The sequence below is a fragment of the Uloborus diversus genome, unplaced genomic scaffold (assembly GCF_026930045.1).
Source record: "Uloborus diversus isolate 005 unplaced genomic scaffold, Udiv.v.3.1 scaffold_501, whole genome shotgun sequence".
In the NCBI taxonomy this organism is placed as follows: Eukaryota; Metazoa; Arthropoda; class Arachnida; order Araneae; family Uloboridae; genus Uloborus; species Uloborus diversus.
The window spans coordinates 11,546-28,690 of NW_026558683.1; the positions used below are offsets into that span (position 1 = coordinate 11,546).

Consider the following 17,145-nt stretch of genomic DNA (forward strand, 5'->3'; position numbering starts at 1 on the left):
TTAAGTGATTTTAAGTGCTTCATAAATTGGCATTTTTAACGACTAAGAATTCAATCTCCTAATATTTATCGAAGTCGCACTAATTTTCATTGAACTTCTTATATTTTGCTACAATACTAGTTTTTTTGTCATCAAAGAGCTAGGAATTTCCGGTGACTTTTGAATGAGTGTTGTATCTTTGTACAACCGAAAATTTTCCGTATACCACTTGGTGCAAAGTTTCATACCTTTTTTTCTAATACTGATTCCCCCCCTCCACAAAAAAAATCTCTTCATTTGATAAATTTGTCTAACAAGAAAGAAGATGTAACATAAGATTGGATTTTCATTTGGTATACAGTGGCTCACAAAAGTTTTCGTACCATTATCCTTTTCAGTGAAATAGGGCTCTTTCCATTAAAATTAATACTTTCGGAATGTGTTATAAAATCTATGATCCGTTCTTAACAAAACTACATGAAATATTTTAATTACTAAATAGAAATATTTTAATTGCTAAATAGAAATTGATTTTAAAGACATTAACAATCAATTAGTATCAAGAACTTTTTCAAGTATTCGAACATTTGAACAAAATAGTAGTTTTAGCATCCACATCAGCCTTTAAACGACTGCAAATAGATTTCATTAGGTTTTTTTTTTAATTTCAGAGTCAGCATTCATCCACTTGTCGATCATTGCATTGTTTGTAGTTTGCTTTTCATTTTAATGTCTTGATTTCGTGCTCTAATTCCCAGTTTTCTCCAAATGTGTTCTATTGAGTTTAAATTGGGTTTAGAGGTGTTGAGGTGGTATTTCTAAAAGTTATGAACTGTTACACATGCACCAGTTGCAAGCGTTGTAAGCCATCTGCTTCTTATCATTATCTAGTTTTAAAAAAATAGTTTCCAATACCCAAATTTTGGAATGACAGTTTTAAATTGTCTTTTAAAATATTTGAATGAACTAAATATTTCATTCTATAAATACCAAATTATCAATTCCTTGTGCTAAACTGCACCCCCACACAATAGTCTTCACCGCCAACTGTTTCAACTAAGTTCTTGGAATATATTTCCTCGCTTTTTCTTCTTACAATTAAGCGCCCCATCGGAACCAAAGCTGTTAAATTTGCTTTCATCTGTAAATAATACGTTATTCCAAAACATTTCGGACTCATTTATTTTGCGAAGGAAAGCCTAAGATTTCTGCTTTCCGCACTATAACAAAAAATGTTTTGCGGGCAGACAGTGCCTCTGCAATCCAGTTGTTCCGAGAACTAGACGAATAGTTTAAAGTTAAATTAAAAAGCAAAACATTTCTTTAAATTCTGTAACAACTTCTACAGCACTCACACATATTTTTCACTGTTTTCCCGATTATGAATCTTTATCACGTTTTGTTGACTTTGTTTGTTGACCTTTTTTTACCTTGGTTTTGATTCAGTTTTTCTCAAAAGCATTTTATCACACACTGCACTGTAAAATGATATAATTTAACAAATTTAGCGATATTTCGTAACGATTTGCCACTACAACGATGAAAAACACTAACATTTAGGATAGCGGTCTTCGTTTTTTTTAGGAATATGAGAAACTTTTAACCCCTTCAGACCTGGTGTCCGGTATACCGGACAACCACTTTGACCAACTGCTAATCATTTAATAATTGATTTAATTAGTTGATTTTTTTTGCAGTCGACTCTTTACATTCTACTTATTATAATCTGTGAAATAATTTTTCTTTTTGGGATTGACAACACTGACATATAAGGCTCATTTTTCCAACCATGGATTTTCATCTGAAAAGCGAGGTTTTTCCTGATTTTTTAAAAAATATATATAATATTTAGTTAATCGTTTCAAACGCTTATATTATGTTTTATAATTGTTTGTAGAACATTTTATAATGAAGTTTTATCGTTTTTTGTATATGAAACATTGATCTCAAAAATATAAGTTTGGAATATTGGACGTGCCATAACTCTTTTAATTTTTCTTCTACAAACTCAAAATTTTATCTAGAAGATCCCTTTACCATAGTACAGTGTATCAAATATCAACATTTTTGATCAAATATTTCATAATTCCGACTGAAGGGCTTAAATAAGTTGGATATTACAGAGTAAAAAAGCATAAGAAAAAAATAAAATAAAATGATTAAGTGTCACCGCAATGCAATAATGAAAAGACAGTGGATAATTTTAATCGTGAATTTTTTCCGAAAATATTTTAGTGTACGACGACTTTTGTGGTTTGTTATTTTTGTCTTTTCGGCTTTCGGTCTCAGTTCAAAAAGAAATTAAGATTTTTTAATGCTGTGTTTTTTTTCGAGTGACGGAGAATGTGATAAAATATTGGTATATTTTAATTCAGTACCAATGGAGTTTGGGTTTACAAATTTTTAAAATATACGAACATTTTTGGGAGCCATTGTAATTCTTAAAAGAATATTTCTCTTATTCTGTACTTGTGATTTTCTAAGGATTTACATAGTTGCTTTTTACGGTTGTTTGACGGTCAGCCGTTTAGAATGCAATAGGTTTTCATTACATTTGAGTAATTTGTCAAAAGGTAACCTATCCACTTTTTGGAAAAACTCATTTTATGACATTTTCCGATTCTTTCAGATGACTTTAATCGAATTACCTACTCTCAAGAAGCCCAAACGGGTCAAACCCTAGTTTATTTAAGGGTCAACTTTGCCTTTTTGATCAAAAAGTAACAAATTGGTCCTCTACAGTTTTTATTTGGAACAAAAAGGTACAGATCCTGAATGAATCTGTAGTACGAAATTTATTTAATTCAAAAGAACACACGTCCACAATCTTCAAGTTTTAATACACTAGTTTTAGGTTCAAGTAGGGGAACGTGGTGCAAAGTGAAATGGTGAAATATTTACTCTGCTTTTAGCTTTAAAGTATTTGTTAATATAGAAAATTTAAAAAAGTTGGTACTAATATTGTGTTGTAAGTTGAAGATTCTATTTGTTACTATAAAATGATAAAGTTCTTGTTATTAACATTTTAAATATTGATTGAGGCCTAACATTCAATGCAGTATTAATTTATTAAATATCAAGCTTACTTGTATTTTAAACAAATTGTGCAATTTGTCAAGTACATCCGGGGCATAGTTGATGGGACAAAGTGAAATAGTTTGTTTCATTTACTCATTCAATACTTTAATATAAATCACACGCGTTGTCATTTATTTATTAATTCATTTAAATTCCTTTATTTAGTTATTCACTAATTCATTCATTCACTTATTCTTTTATTCATTATTTTACTAGTTCATTTATTTTCATCATATATTAATTGATTTATTTAATTATTCGTTTATTGTTTCATTATATTTTCACTTATTCATTCAACCTTTTAGTTACTGTTTTGTTTTGAAAAAAAGGTAAATTTTCCACCTTATTTTGAAGACTCAAATATACTGCCAGCAATAAAAAATACTATTTCAACGCAAGTTTTATTCTAAAATACAATGTTCTATCTTTGTTTACTGTAATTTTCAAAACAAATTTCCGATTTGTTCATTTTGAAAAAAAAACTCGGTTATCTTAACCATCTCACTTTGCCCCACATTCCCATACTTCGATGAGAAAGTATGAGAAGGTGACATCTTAGGGTTTGGTGAAATTGGAGTTCTTAACATTCAGGTTTTCATTCAAAAGTGCAAGTTTTTGTTAAAACAAAGGGATAGATAGAATTTATGAAAACCTATTGCACTCTAAACTGTTGACCATACAACAAATGCTGAAATTCACTACGCAAATTCATAGCTAAGTACTGGTTTCCTAGAGCTCTGTTGTAAAAGGATTTTGAATGATTTCTAATAATTAAAACTTTAAATTCTTCATGGAAATTCTTTATAGGTCTTTATTTGTATTTATATAACTCACTCTGAAGCCGCTGTTGAATTTAGCTTTCAAACTTTCTAGTTGTAAATTTTAACAGTGAATAACATTTAGTTATTCTAGAACCATTAAATTCATCCCATCTTTTTTTTTCGTTGTTTGTAAGTTTTGAGTGTTGTATATTGAACATGTTAAAAACTATCAATACTCTTCATTTTCGGTTTTTTAACATAAAATCTCGTTGGCTGCTGAGCAAAAAATAATTCTTACAGTATTTAAGCGATAAATATTTTCTCGAAGTTAGTAACTTGAATCTTGGCGTTTTAAGCAAAATACTTATTCTTAGTGTCCATTTTTTAATAATTGTTAACGGCTGTATCTGCTTAATCAATTTAGATTGTTTTCTTACTTAAATTTAATGTTCGCTGATCAACACATAAGTTTTAAGCTGGAAGCGTTTATTCAAGATAGCCATGGACATTTTTTTGAGGAGGGAGGATGCACTTCAACACACACGCGCGTTTTCCAACACCTTACAAAAAGTAAATGATAATTGATACGCTATTTACATTCACCGACATACACTACACTCTGTCATATGCATTTGATACATTTAATTTGAATACATTTTAATATCTTATGCATTCACTTCATTCATTTTCACTCGTTTATGCTTTCGTTACATTAATTTTCTATGAATTCATAATTTTTTTCATACACAGTACTATTTGGTTTCTTAACTATTTGTGGAAACATACACACATTGCTCTTAACGCACAGCATTTGCACAAACACACATTCATGCGTAAAAATAAGGAATAATCCCGTATAATTTTGCAAAAATTACAGATTACTACACACGTGTTTCGAGGTTGCAAGGAACCTTTTCTCATTGCAAAATAAGTGAACTTATGGATGAAAAGATATCCGGCAAAAGCTCTGGAGATCTTTTCATCCGTAAACTCACTTATTTTGCATTGAAAAACGGGATCCCTGTAACCACGAAACACGTGTACGCAGTAGTTTACAATTTTGTGCTATTATACGTTATTTCTTATTTTTACTTTTTAATCACAAAGTTATTTGTCTTGTTTTACACATTCATACATTTCTCATATCTTTCAAACATAAGGACTTTCATACATAGCACATCCACACATGCTTAACCGGGAAATGTCTGTGGCTATCATCCGAAGCCTTGTGTCGTGATGGGGGAAAATATATTTTAGCATTGCTATGAGCAAATTCGTGATTGGAGGAACAAATAACGGACGATGTTTTTTTCATGTCGGTTGACCTTTTCGAGCGTAGGGATTCGGGTGCTCTGCGCACCGGTAGCGCTGTGACTGTGAATAAGCAGTCTGGTGCTATGGTAATGGGTTGGGGAAAAGGGTGGAGGAATCAAGGTGGTTTATATGTTCAGCACATGAAGGTTGAAGTTTGAAAAGGAACTACATGCTTTGGAAATTTTTGAATTGAAGGGGTGTTGTAGAATCCATTGGGGTCGTGTTCGAATAGAGCGACCCATTCACTCGGGCTCACCACCAGGGATTATCCAGAAGTGTTCTATAGCAGGGGTTTCCAAACTTTGCTGATTCGTGGCAGCCGTTGAAGAACTAAAACTTCCTTACGGCACCTCAGTCGATTTCTATAGTATGTCCGAAAAGTCCTTGACACATTTAAAAGATGCATTGAAAAGCAACAAATTGTATGAATATGCGGTGTGTGCCGTAATAATTCACAAGCTCAAGAATGTTTTATAAAATCGTAAAAAAATAAAAAGAAAAGGGGGAAAAAGCAATTTACATTAACAGCTGTATCGTCCCAGTAAAAAAAAAAATCATGTGACGATACAGCAATTACTTAGTTTTTTCTTTTCCATGTCATAAAAAAATTCTTGAACAGGTAAAGTATTATGTCGCAAACGGTATACTGATGAAATTTTTCAATCAATTTTAAACTGTGTCAAGGATTTTTCGGATACCTCCCGTGTCTTTGCTGCACCCACTTTTTGGGAACTGTTCTATAGCGTTACACCCCGTTTGCACTGCGAGCTAAGCGCGCTCAACCCATCAATGCACTTACGAGTTAAGCGCACTTACTTTAAAAGTCGTTTGCACTAGAGAACGCACTTAAAGTTTAACTGCAAACCGCGACTTCAAATGGAATGGTAAATTAACTGTTACTGTGTTTATGCTGTGGAAGAGAAGGAACTTAGATTCTATTCCTCTCCATCTGAGCACTGCGCCGTGGCGTCGAATGAAAAAAAATATTGTTTTCTGAATCAGCCGTGACTGTGACTGTAATTATCGGCACTTCTATTTACTATTCACAGCTTCGTCATGAACAACGAAGTTGCAATAGCTCATATATCTTATCAAGCTAATCTTACATACTTGTTTAAGAAACGTGTAAATTTCAAACGACAAATATTATTAATGATTGAAAAACAGGACAAAATTCTTCAAGAGTTACTGATGTTGAGTTTGGTACTGGCGGACAGTACAAGATGTCCAGATTCATGGTCTCTGGCAAAAGAATCACAGTGGTACGAAAGAATTGCCACTGTTTTCACGGACGAGCAGTGGAAAAGCAATTTCCGAATAACCAAAAGTATGTACTTTGAACTCTGTGATCGATCATCGGAACTTGAGAGGAAAGCGAGCAATTTCAGGAATCCCATTCCTCTTGGCAAGAGAGTTGCAATTGCTCTCTACAAACTAGGCTCGTCAGCAGAATATAGGACGATTGCCAGCCTATTTGGAGTTCACAAATCCACAGTATGTAAATGTGTCTTGGAATTCTGCTCATTACTTGTGGACAATCTTCTTAAAGAAGTGATAACATTTCCATCTAGCACAGCAGAAGTTTCTCGTTTAATAGGAGAATTTGAAGATATTTGGGGCTTTCCTCAATGTTGTGGAGCCATTGATGGTTCCCACATTCAAATAAAATCCCCCCAAAAAAACGCAACTTGTTATCACAATTATAGAAGTTTTTACAGTGTAATACTTCTAGCAGTGGTGGATGCAAAATACAAGTTCCTATACATAAACGTGGGGGCTACGGGAAGAAATAATGATTCTTTTGTATTTAAAAATTCAAATTTATATCGTTTTTTCCGCCAAAGCACCATTCTCCCACCTCTAAACAGAATACTAATCAATGTTAGTGTCCCTGCATATTTGGTTGCAGATTCCGCATTTCCGTTGCTGCCTTTTCTGCAGAAGCCGTACATACAGAGGCACCAAATGCCAGAGTATCAAAAACACTTCAACTCGACACTCTCTAGAGCTAGAGTTGTTGTAGAAAATGCTTTTGGAAGGCTGAAGGCTCGTTTTCGTTGTCTTCAACAAATGGATTTTTCCATCAAAAACACAACGAAGATTATACAAGCCTGCTGCATTCTAAACAACCTCTGTGAACTAAACAGTGATGATGTTGACCCAACATGGAGTGTTCCCCAAGCTCTTCCAAATCAAGATACCGAGGAAGGAGACACTGATGAACAATCAGTGCGCATTAGAGAAGCTATTGCTAATTTTCTTGCCTCTTAAAATGTATATATGTAGATAGACCTTTTTGTACAAAATTTTGAGGTTGTTTTTCACATATATGTTAAATTAGTTTACAAAGTGATTTTAATTGTATTTTGATAATAGTTTATTTTTTAAATTTCTCAAGTAACCTTCAGTTTTGTCATTGACCATTGATCTTCACATTTCAAACTGTCAGTTTTTGCTGTATTCAACATCATAAATTTTTCAAGAACTTTGTCCTGCTTCTCAACCATTGCTAACATTTGTAATTTAAAGTTTGCACATTTTTTAAACAAGTATGTAACGCTGCCTTGATAAGATATAAAATTATTTTAAATGTTTAAAATAAAAAGACCCTTTTTTAAAATTCAGATTGTTTATTTCATTTGTTTAAAATAATGCAACAGTGAAACCTATGTCCAGGAGCCCCTTAAACTTGAATTGTTGTGAGGATAAACTTCACAATGTTTCGAATGAAATAAATAATGGGTAGACTTAGCACATACCTACATATATGCAATTTATTATGTTGTTGCGCTAAGGTTTGAAAGTTATATCTACAGTTCACCTCAAAAATGAGAAGCTTTTTTCAAGTTTTCCTCCATATATCTAATCCAGATTTCACTTTTTCACAATTTTTTTAAATCTTGCATTTTCCATGTCCAAAAAATTGCATATTGGTAAAATATGTTACAAGGAATCACCTCCTAACAATAACTTGATTTTGATAAAACATTCAGATACCACTTATGTGCTTAGAATAGCAGTATAGGTATATAAAAGAAATTTATTAAATCGTCAGATAAAATGTGCCGAATCGTATTTTTGGGAGGATGCAGCAACTTCTTTTTGATATACCTACCCTTTTCTTACACGGAGAAATGAACTTCATTGTTAACAAAAAATGAAATATGATCATGCATACATAACAAATACCTATACGTAAGGAGTAGATATGTTATAGGCATAGTTCAATTTGCTTCAGTATTTTTCACTTTCTGTATAGTGAACTTCTTCGTACCAATTTTACCCCATGCTTTAATAATGTCAGTACATGTGAAACGAGCTAATTTAATTGAACTACTTGGTTTTATCAGAGCAGGGTTGATTTGGTGCTCAAATACAGCTTACGTAGTAATTCTTCTTCAAAAATAAATTCTCCTTCCACATAAAATTATACATGATACAGGACTGAGTCATTTGTTAACAGCATTACAGCACCGGAAAATTACCCACCTTGATGCATATTTTAATGGATTTAACGGAGTACAATCATATTGTCAAAGAAACATTCAAAAAAACTATGGAACAAATAAAAATTCAATAAAATAAACTTATGACTATTTTTCTAGGCCCCCATGTCTCGATTAAAATTGAAAACTTTAATGCAAAATAAAAATTTGCCGAGTACTGGATATTTGGCGAGATTTTTATCAGGTAATTTTTGGCACTTTTATTTTAATTAGAAAGATTTATGTCCTCCGAGCAAAAATTTACAAATCAAGTAAAACTTTCTATTCTGCAAAATATGGGGAAAAAACATTTTACGTAGCAAACGAGTTTTAAAGTCATGACTTACATGTTTTTTTTTTTTTCATTCTCAAGTATTGAAGCCTAGTACTACAGATAATCCACTATTAAAACACAGTTGGTTTCATTCTACAAATTGAAAATTATTAATATATAATCATTATTATAAACACAAACTATTAATTACACATGCAAAACTTATTAATAACACAATTATTAATGACACAAAACTACAAAATTAAAATCATTTATTTAACAAATCCCTCAGCACATTTGTTTGTTCTTTTAAAACTTCAATAATACTGGCGTCATTTTCTACAGATTGCTTCATTATATTCAGCATTTCTTTCGAATTATCGTTATAATTCTGCTGTATGTTATTGAATTTTTGTAACAATTCGCCCAAAAATCGGGTCTTTTTCCCTCCTTCAACTCTTCTTCTCTTTGGTCTCTGAAAAAAAAATAAAAAATAAAATGAATAATAGGGATTAGGGCAAAATAACCTAAGTGACGCTACAAGAGGGTGTTGAAGTCCTATCTCAGTGTCTTCCTCTGCGGTGCCCACGACAGTAAAAACTAAAAAGTTTTTGAGAATAACTATAATGAAACAAATTGCTAAAAATGAACATTGGGAAGTCTGCTTTTTCAAAAGGAGCTAGCAATATATATTAACATCTATTGAACAGTCAAAAAATTGAATACTGGATATTAGGAGACAAATACTCGGCAATATGAACAAAATAATGAAGTGATTTTTTTCAAAATTAAGAATTTCAGTTGCCGTGTACAACATTTAATTAAAAAATTGCTAACCTGGGGTGCAACAGAATCTTCTTGATTTGATGGACCAGCTACTGGTTCCAGCTCGGGAAGTTCAGGCCGGGGACTACCGACACCAACATCTTCTACTGGATCTGCAGCAGGTAGCTGGCAATTCAAAAAATAAAATAAATACTGAAGAAAACTACATACACTCTAAATTGCTTTTACAAAAAACGACAAATGACTGTACGCATCCAGAGAACTAATAATTATACAGAAACGTAGGGTAGCACTCCACTCTGAGAGGCAGAAAAGAGGAAATTAGAAATAAACCTTGCAAGGTGATGCCATTTTGTACAAGTCAACATAGTTCATAGCGTATCAACTAAGACTATCAACAACTTACCGCATGCAAATTTTTACTGAGAAGAATAAGCAGCATTTTACTCTTGGTATTAACATGACATCCACAGCTGATCAAGCAATTCAAAGCATAAAAACTCTAAAACTTTTCTTTTTTTTTTTTGCAAATGCCAACCAAGAAGCAAATTGGCAAAATTTGTTAATACAAAAGGTGTTATGAATGAAATTGTATCTGAAATAAAATCACATTCCCTCTATGATTTATTTGATAAATATCAATTTTTAAACAATGTAATAAGATTACCCCCCCCCCCCCAATTTTAAGTTTTTCCACTCGATACATTTTTTATATAACTGGTCCAAGTAATACAATGCAAATAATGAGGATTTATGCTACGCACTTGATTTGGTAATGCTCCACCTTCCTGGCAGTCCTCTTCAAGAGACATGTCTGTCACTAAAGATGCTGCAAAAAAATAAATAAATAAATAAATAAATAAATAAATAAATAAATTATGAGCATGGTTTAGATTTTATGCAAATAAATTTTAAGTGTTTTTTAATATCCTTATTGCTCACTAATTTCATCGGCCAGAAAGCTGTTATCCATGCTTTCCACCATTGACGATGCATCTTGGCACGGTAGCACCCCAATCACTTCATGCACCGCTTGAAAAAATCTCCATTTGGACGGTTCTCCTCCAGTTGTGCCAATCTTAGTTTTTTCTTCCCTAGAAGTACAAAAGCATTTTCAGAGGCGACCAAAGGTTTTTTTGTAAATGATATGCAGCTTCAAATCTTAAGCATTCAAATGCATCACTAGATATTTAGTTCAGTAATTAACCAGATTAATATATGCACATAATCAGTCCTGTAACCCTGGGCAGAGGAGAAGGGAGCTTTGTCCCCCAATACATTTAATTTTTCATGTTAAAAAGGAATGTCACTGTAACGTAAATGTGTTTAAAAACTACCGCTTTTTTGGGGGACTTCCTGTAAACCCCACAAAGGTGAGTTACCCCAAATACTACTTTTCCCTAAGTACGGCACTGTATTCAAGTGTATGAACTGTACATACTGTGGGAGTGGGGGTTAAAATCTGCTCAAAAATTATTATAAACTAATATCAAAATGATCATTACAAACTTATCATTGCAATGCAATGTTTCAGCCGAGTTTATAAGTTCTTTAGCAAAAATGCTAAAACTGGAGAAAATGCTTTAGCAATACGCTAAAATGTCAAATTTCTGTTTTAATCCCTCAAATTCAAAGTATAAAAATACAGTTCCAAATCAGACAAGTAGAAATAGTAAAATATCATTCATGAAAGGAATGGAGAAAAAGGCCCGGTTTGTTGCCCTTTATTATTTGTGCAGCTAGATAGGTTTTTGTACAAAATTAATTGACTATGGGAAAATGGCGTGTTTTTAGGCGGAACCACTTCTATAACATCTGGGATTGTGAATAGAGACGTACCGAGTACTCGCGAACTACTTGGTACTCGGCCAAACTTTGAATAGGTACTCGGCCCATACCGAGTAGTTGCAAAAAAAGCAATATTTCCATGACAGATATTAATATTTATAAAAAGCGCAATCATATATATAATATTCTGCAATCATTTACAATCAAGGGTGCCCAATGCAAAATTTTTCTCCGTGGTTTAGAGTATTTTCTACATGGAAACGGATTTCAGTACAGTAAAAAGATTTTAAAATTTGACCTTTAATAACTTATTCATTAATGGCTGGAAAAGAATTTTTAAATACATTTTTGCAAAGAAAAAAGCATTAAAAGAAAGGAAGTTCTCATTTCTAAGGGGGGTGGGGCAGGGCTTGAGCCCCCTTACCCCCTTATATGGGTGCCCTTGTTTACAATTCAAATTTACAAGTGAAATTTAAATTTTGAGATTAATGAAGTTTGTAATCCTTCAATGGAATTATGGACATGTGCTTTGGGTTTACAAGGAATTCCTTTTTCAATGCGCAAAATGTGACTCACAGATTTAAAGGCATCCGACAAAAGGCAGATTTTTTTGTGGAATGTCTTTGCATTCTTTAACTCACATTTTACGCCCTGAAAAAGACGTTCCTTTTCAGGGCCGGATTTGGAAGTGTGGAGGCCCCTAATCAGGGTTCAAAATTATCCCATACTTTGATATATATCCGACTATTTTGATACACATGTATTATATCACATAAATTTTCAATCAGCACAAGTTAGGATATTTTGTAAAAATTTTATTGTGGGGGCCCCTTTGTTGTGGAGGCCCCGGGGCAGCTGCCCTGCCGGCCTTGTTCCTTGTAATGCAGAAACAAGTGTCTGTAGTGCATTTGTTTTCTTTGCTTTCAAAAATTATTTATGTTGAGCGGACTAGAACTATAATAGATTGGTATAGTTTGTTTTAATTCTAACTTGATTAATCATACCTTTTCTTTATTTACTTTTATTTAATTTTTTTTTTTTTTGTAATTTTTGACAACAAAATTTTCTAAATAATGAGCAATTAAATTTCAGCAGGAATTTAGTTTTTAAAACTATTATATGGACTAGGAGGTCTATACTACTATTCCAATAAGTTCAAAATTCATCACATGTGTTTCAGTGGTTCTTCTTTAAACATAATTGGTACTCCGTGACTCGGCCGAGTGCTCGGTACTCGGCCAAAGTGCTACTCGGTACGTCTCTAATTGTAAACAATAAAAAAAACCTTTACGTTTACGAATAAATTTTGAAAATTCTTATTTACATTGACACAATTTATTGCAAGAAAAAATATTGTACAAATGCATACATAAATAAATAGAAAAAAATCACTCACCTGTAACGCCGGTTTAAGTTTTGTATTTTTTTCGAGATCTCTGCAGAACTCCGTGTAAATCCGTATGTTTTGAAAGAACAGCTCATTCCTTCATAAACCACACGGTTGCGTTTACTTTTTCTTAAATTTGCAAGATTCTCATGCCATATATTTACGAGGGCAAACGTTTCATCGTCTGCCCAATTGTCCTTCCGCTTTAAGCTCAAGGAGGCAGCCATCTTTAAGCGACGAATGTCTTGTTGAGCGGCTTCCCAGTGTCGCTCAACTGAAGCGGCTTTGAGATGCGCTAAGTGAATGCGCAGTAGGTTAGCTGAAAACTAAGCGGCTTAATTCCGCCAGTGCAAACGGGGTGTAACTCGTTACTTTTCTCCGCCTTACTCCATCTTTCAACGGGTATCCTTAGGTTTTACCACACGAAGGGGAGTAGAGGACTGGGCCTCGTATTACTGGGCTCGGCAGTCCGTCGTAAGTGATACTCGGACGTGAAGGTGCAATGCGCTGGGGAAAGTCTCTTGTTGGACGCCAGCCCAGCTTGGAGTTTACCCCTTAGAAATGGCACACTAAAGTTTTTGAAAATGGCACAATGTGAAAGCTATACCTGGTTCGCAGACCCCGCAGTGCGGGAGGGCCCCTGTCCTTAAGGCTCCCAACGGCTCAAGAAATTGAAAAAAAAAATATATAAAGAATAGCCCTAAGACTTAACAATACAAATATGCACTGTATATGTGTATTGTGTCTGTAGGGGCTCTACAGAATTTTTGCAGAGCCTTTAAAATTTATAGATCCGGGCCTGCTCGTTGGTGTGCTGTGAATTCCCTATAGAGTTACTGGTTAGTCGAACGTGTATGAAAACATTCTATGGACACTCACCGTACTGATGTCATTAAGCGTCATGAAATCAACCACCCCGTTTGACCGGTAGTTATATTCGAACATGACCTGGGATGGTTCAACAGAAGTTGAAATGTGTCTTATAATCTGCATCGACTTAAGGTTGCAAGGTGGTGGCACAAGTGGTGGAACAACTTTTTTATAAGATTTACATGATGGGTGCTCCAGAGAAAAGAAAGCAAAGGGAGGGGGGGGGGGGGTATTATGTCAAAGAAAAAAACGGAAGTTAGTTATATTGAAGCAATAGGGAAATTTTAACTGCTCATTTTTTTTTTTTTTCAAATTCGAACAACAGTTTGCAGTATAGTTCATTAAGGCTCTTATGTGATTGACCAAGAAAATCACTTTAGTTTTTAGACTATTGGAAGATGTGTTACTTGATAGAAAACTTAGAAATAATAAGACACTTGTTCAGTACTTTTTTTTTTGTCCAAGAACATAAGAAATACAAATGTCAAACCATCCGTTTGCTTTAGTTCTCCAATTAAATTTACTGTGTTTTGTAGTGTGCAATGTTACTGAAGACTTATAGTGCACCTCAGGGCTGTTGATGATCATCCTTAGACGAGTTCAGTTCGAAACCGGTTGAGAAAAAAAGAGAAATATGGATTGTTATTCAAGCATTAAAATATAAAAGGAATTTTCGTGAAACGTCTTAGTATACGAACAACAATAAATTTCAATTCAAAACTCACGCCAGACTCCAAAAGATTCACATCGTGGAATCTCGATTTGCCCAAAGCGTTTTCTGCCCTCCTGATTCTTGCGAATTCGATGTGCCATTTGGCTCTTCCCTCGATCGCCTGGAGCATTAAAACGACAAGCCGTTAAAACTATTTTTTTCGGCCGTTGGTGATTCGAACTCGCAACCTGTTATTGGCACGATGCTGTTACCAATTGAGTCAATAGGTCTCTGTTTCAGAATGCTAAGTATTGAAGATGATACAGCGTTCTCATAAAAAAGAACGAAAGAAAAAAAAAAAACCTTTGAGATATATCAGTTGGTAAAAACTGATTATAGTTGGAAAATAAGTCAACGTGTATTACAGCACAAACACAACTAACAAAAGCACTAAAGCGATTTTAAAAAAATCTTAGCAAACTGCTTTTTCGAGGCTATTAAAAAAAAGTCTTCATCAGTGCGTAAAAAGAATGGTTCCCGACTTAACTGTGAAGTGAACTACGTAGTTTCCCGTTAAGCCAAGACAGTTTCTGCGCCCCCATTAAACACTGCGAGCTCTCTACCCCCCCCCCCCCAAATAAAATCTCCATATGTGTTCAAAACAGGAGCGCAATCAAAATTTGAAACTTAACCTGGTTGGGATAGTTGAATATGATTATTTTATAAAGATAACTTTGAAAACAAAATTTAATCTTTCTGCGCATTACTTTAATTTGAAGATATTATTAAAAGAACACATGAAATTAAAGAACTTAATAAAACTGGATTTGAAATAATCGAGCAGCTAGGTGAGGCTGTCATGTTATACCTGTCACTTTCAGAGCATCAAAAAGAGGATAAACACCGTTTCCTCTTGGCAAGTTTTTTAATATTAGGTTGTAGCTTATTAATAAGTGCGCCTCAGATCCCTTTTAATATCTACCCTTCTCGATATTTTGAATGTATGCTTGCAAAAGCTAAAAATGCAGATTTACAGAGATATGTGAACAAAATATTCACTAAAACCTGCAAAAATGGTAATGTCGCAAATATTTACATGTGTCCTCGAAAATTGTAGTTACTTTTTTACTTTATCTAGGGAATACATTTCTGGCTTTCTTGAAATTCTGTTACGTTCCTCTTGGGGGTTCTCCCTTAGGTTGAGAACCCCTACTTCAAGCGATCACAAAGTAGCATTGTCAGTATAGCGCAAGTTAAGAAACCTTGTCTGTGCCTGTTGAGGTTATATGAAGCTTTTAATTGCAAAACATAGAGCTCAAAAAACTAGGAAACTGTTAAGGTGACCCTGGGTAACTAGTGTTAAAAAAAATGCACTCATCCATTTTGTGGAGGGGAAAAAAACTGTTTAATGCAGAATTTTAACTTTTGGTGAAATTTTGATCACTTACGTGGCAAGTCCTGTGCAACCTTTTTTTTCATGAAAATTTAAACTAGAATTTAAAATACTTCAAATGACCATTTCATCGGGAGATTTCTTGATAACTTTTGGGGTAATTTGTGATCACCCAGTTGTTTGACATAATAAATGTTTGAAATGGTTTCAACATTAATTTATAAACAATAAATTTGACAAAACGAACCAACTAACAAGACTTTGTTAATCAGTAGACAAGTCTCTTTTCTGAAAAGAAAAAAAAGGATTAAAATCAACACGCAAATATGTTTTAATCCTGATTTGTAACCTTTTCTTTGTTCTTTAAAAATAATTATCATTTTTATAGTTTGCAATCAGTGTTGAAACTTTGTAAAGAAGCGTCGGAATTAAGACTTAGTTTTGTTTGTACAGCCGACCCCCTATTATCCGAGCGACTATCCGAATTACTGATCAACCGAAACGCTTTCAGAATTTTAGAAAAAATAAAACATTTAAAAAAAGATTCGACTACGAAGCTAGTGTATGCGCAGCGCGCGAATATTATTGGGATCACCATTTTATAGTTCTATTATGAGCTTCTAACATACGTACGCTTAGCATGTAAAATAAAAATGTAAACTTTTCATTTATAAGCTCTTTAGTTTTTTTCTTCCCATTCCCAAACCACATACAGTGATTATTTAAAACAGAAATAAATTCCGACTATCCAAATTTTCGAGTATTCGAATGAGTTCTAGTCTCAATTGATTCGGATAATTGGAGTTCTACTGGTGCTATCATTCTGAAACTGTTCCAAAAATTCTTAAATATCTTCTCAGAAGGAACCTAAATTTTTCTCATGTAAGAAAAAAATAATATTCTTTTAAATTTCTGATATCCACAAAAGGTTTCCTGTTTCCGTTTTACACTTGCAATTTTTCTTAATTTCAACTAGTGCTGTAAATTTTCAATGCAGCATTAAATTTACAGCATTTTCTAATGAGCTGCGTACGGTTTACCTAGCTTAAACTTAGGCGAGAAGGTACTTGTACTGTTTTATAAAATAATCACCTCAATACGATTGTTTTCTCTTTAAAAATCCACAAATGATTCCTTTAAATTTTTAACTAATGACGTGCTTCTTCGAAAGTGATTAGGAGGAATATGAGCGCAGCTGCCAAGTTCTAAATCAGGTTTTACAAAATTGATGTAGTTGTCGGTATATCATGTCTACCAAATCGTTTTTGTGAATCCAAGCGAAATTTTGCTTATTGATTGCCACAACAGCTTCATTGAACACCGAAACCTGAAAATCATAAAATTTTCTAATTTTTCATACACTTTCTCGTCAATAAGG

At 33.6% G+C, this 17,145-nt stretch overlaps 1 protein-coding gene across 1 annotated transcript; it reads right to left on the reverse strand.

Annotated features, from left to right (window-relative positions):
- Window positions 1-9,146: 9,146 nt before the first annotated feature.
- Window positions 9,147-13,063, reverse strand: LOC129233530 (uncharacterized). The gene is made up of 4 exons (XM_054867541.1): window positions 12,862-13,063; window positions 10,442-10,506; window positions 9,729-9,842; window positions 9,147-9,366 (listed from the first exon to the last, which is right to left on the reverse strand). Exons 2-4 carry the CDS (start codon window positions 10,487-10,489, stop codon window positions 9,160-9,162), a joined length of 369 nt encoding a protein of 122 aa, XP_054723516.1. The 5' UTR covers window positions 10,490-10,506; window positions 12,862-13,063; the 3' UTR covers window positions 9,147-9,159.
- Between the last annotated feature and the right edge of the window lie 4,082 nt (window positions 13,064-17,145).

Bases quoted from the DNA above. Each gene is read 5' to 3' on its own strand.
- LOC129233530 (XM_054867541.1), bottom strand. From the start codon at position 10,489: ATGTCTCTTGAAGAGGACTGCCAGGAAGGTGGAGCATTACCAAATCAA. The intron at 9,843-10,441 runs GTGCGTAGCATA...TTGAATTGCCAG, and splicing joins GTGGAGCATTACCAAATCAA to CTACCTGCTGCAGATCCAGT. The intron at 9,367-9,728 runs GTTAGCAATTTT...TTTTTTTTTCAG, and splicing joins AAGATTCTGTTGCACCCCAG to AGACCAAAGAGAAGAAGAGT.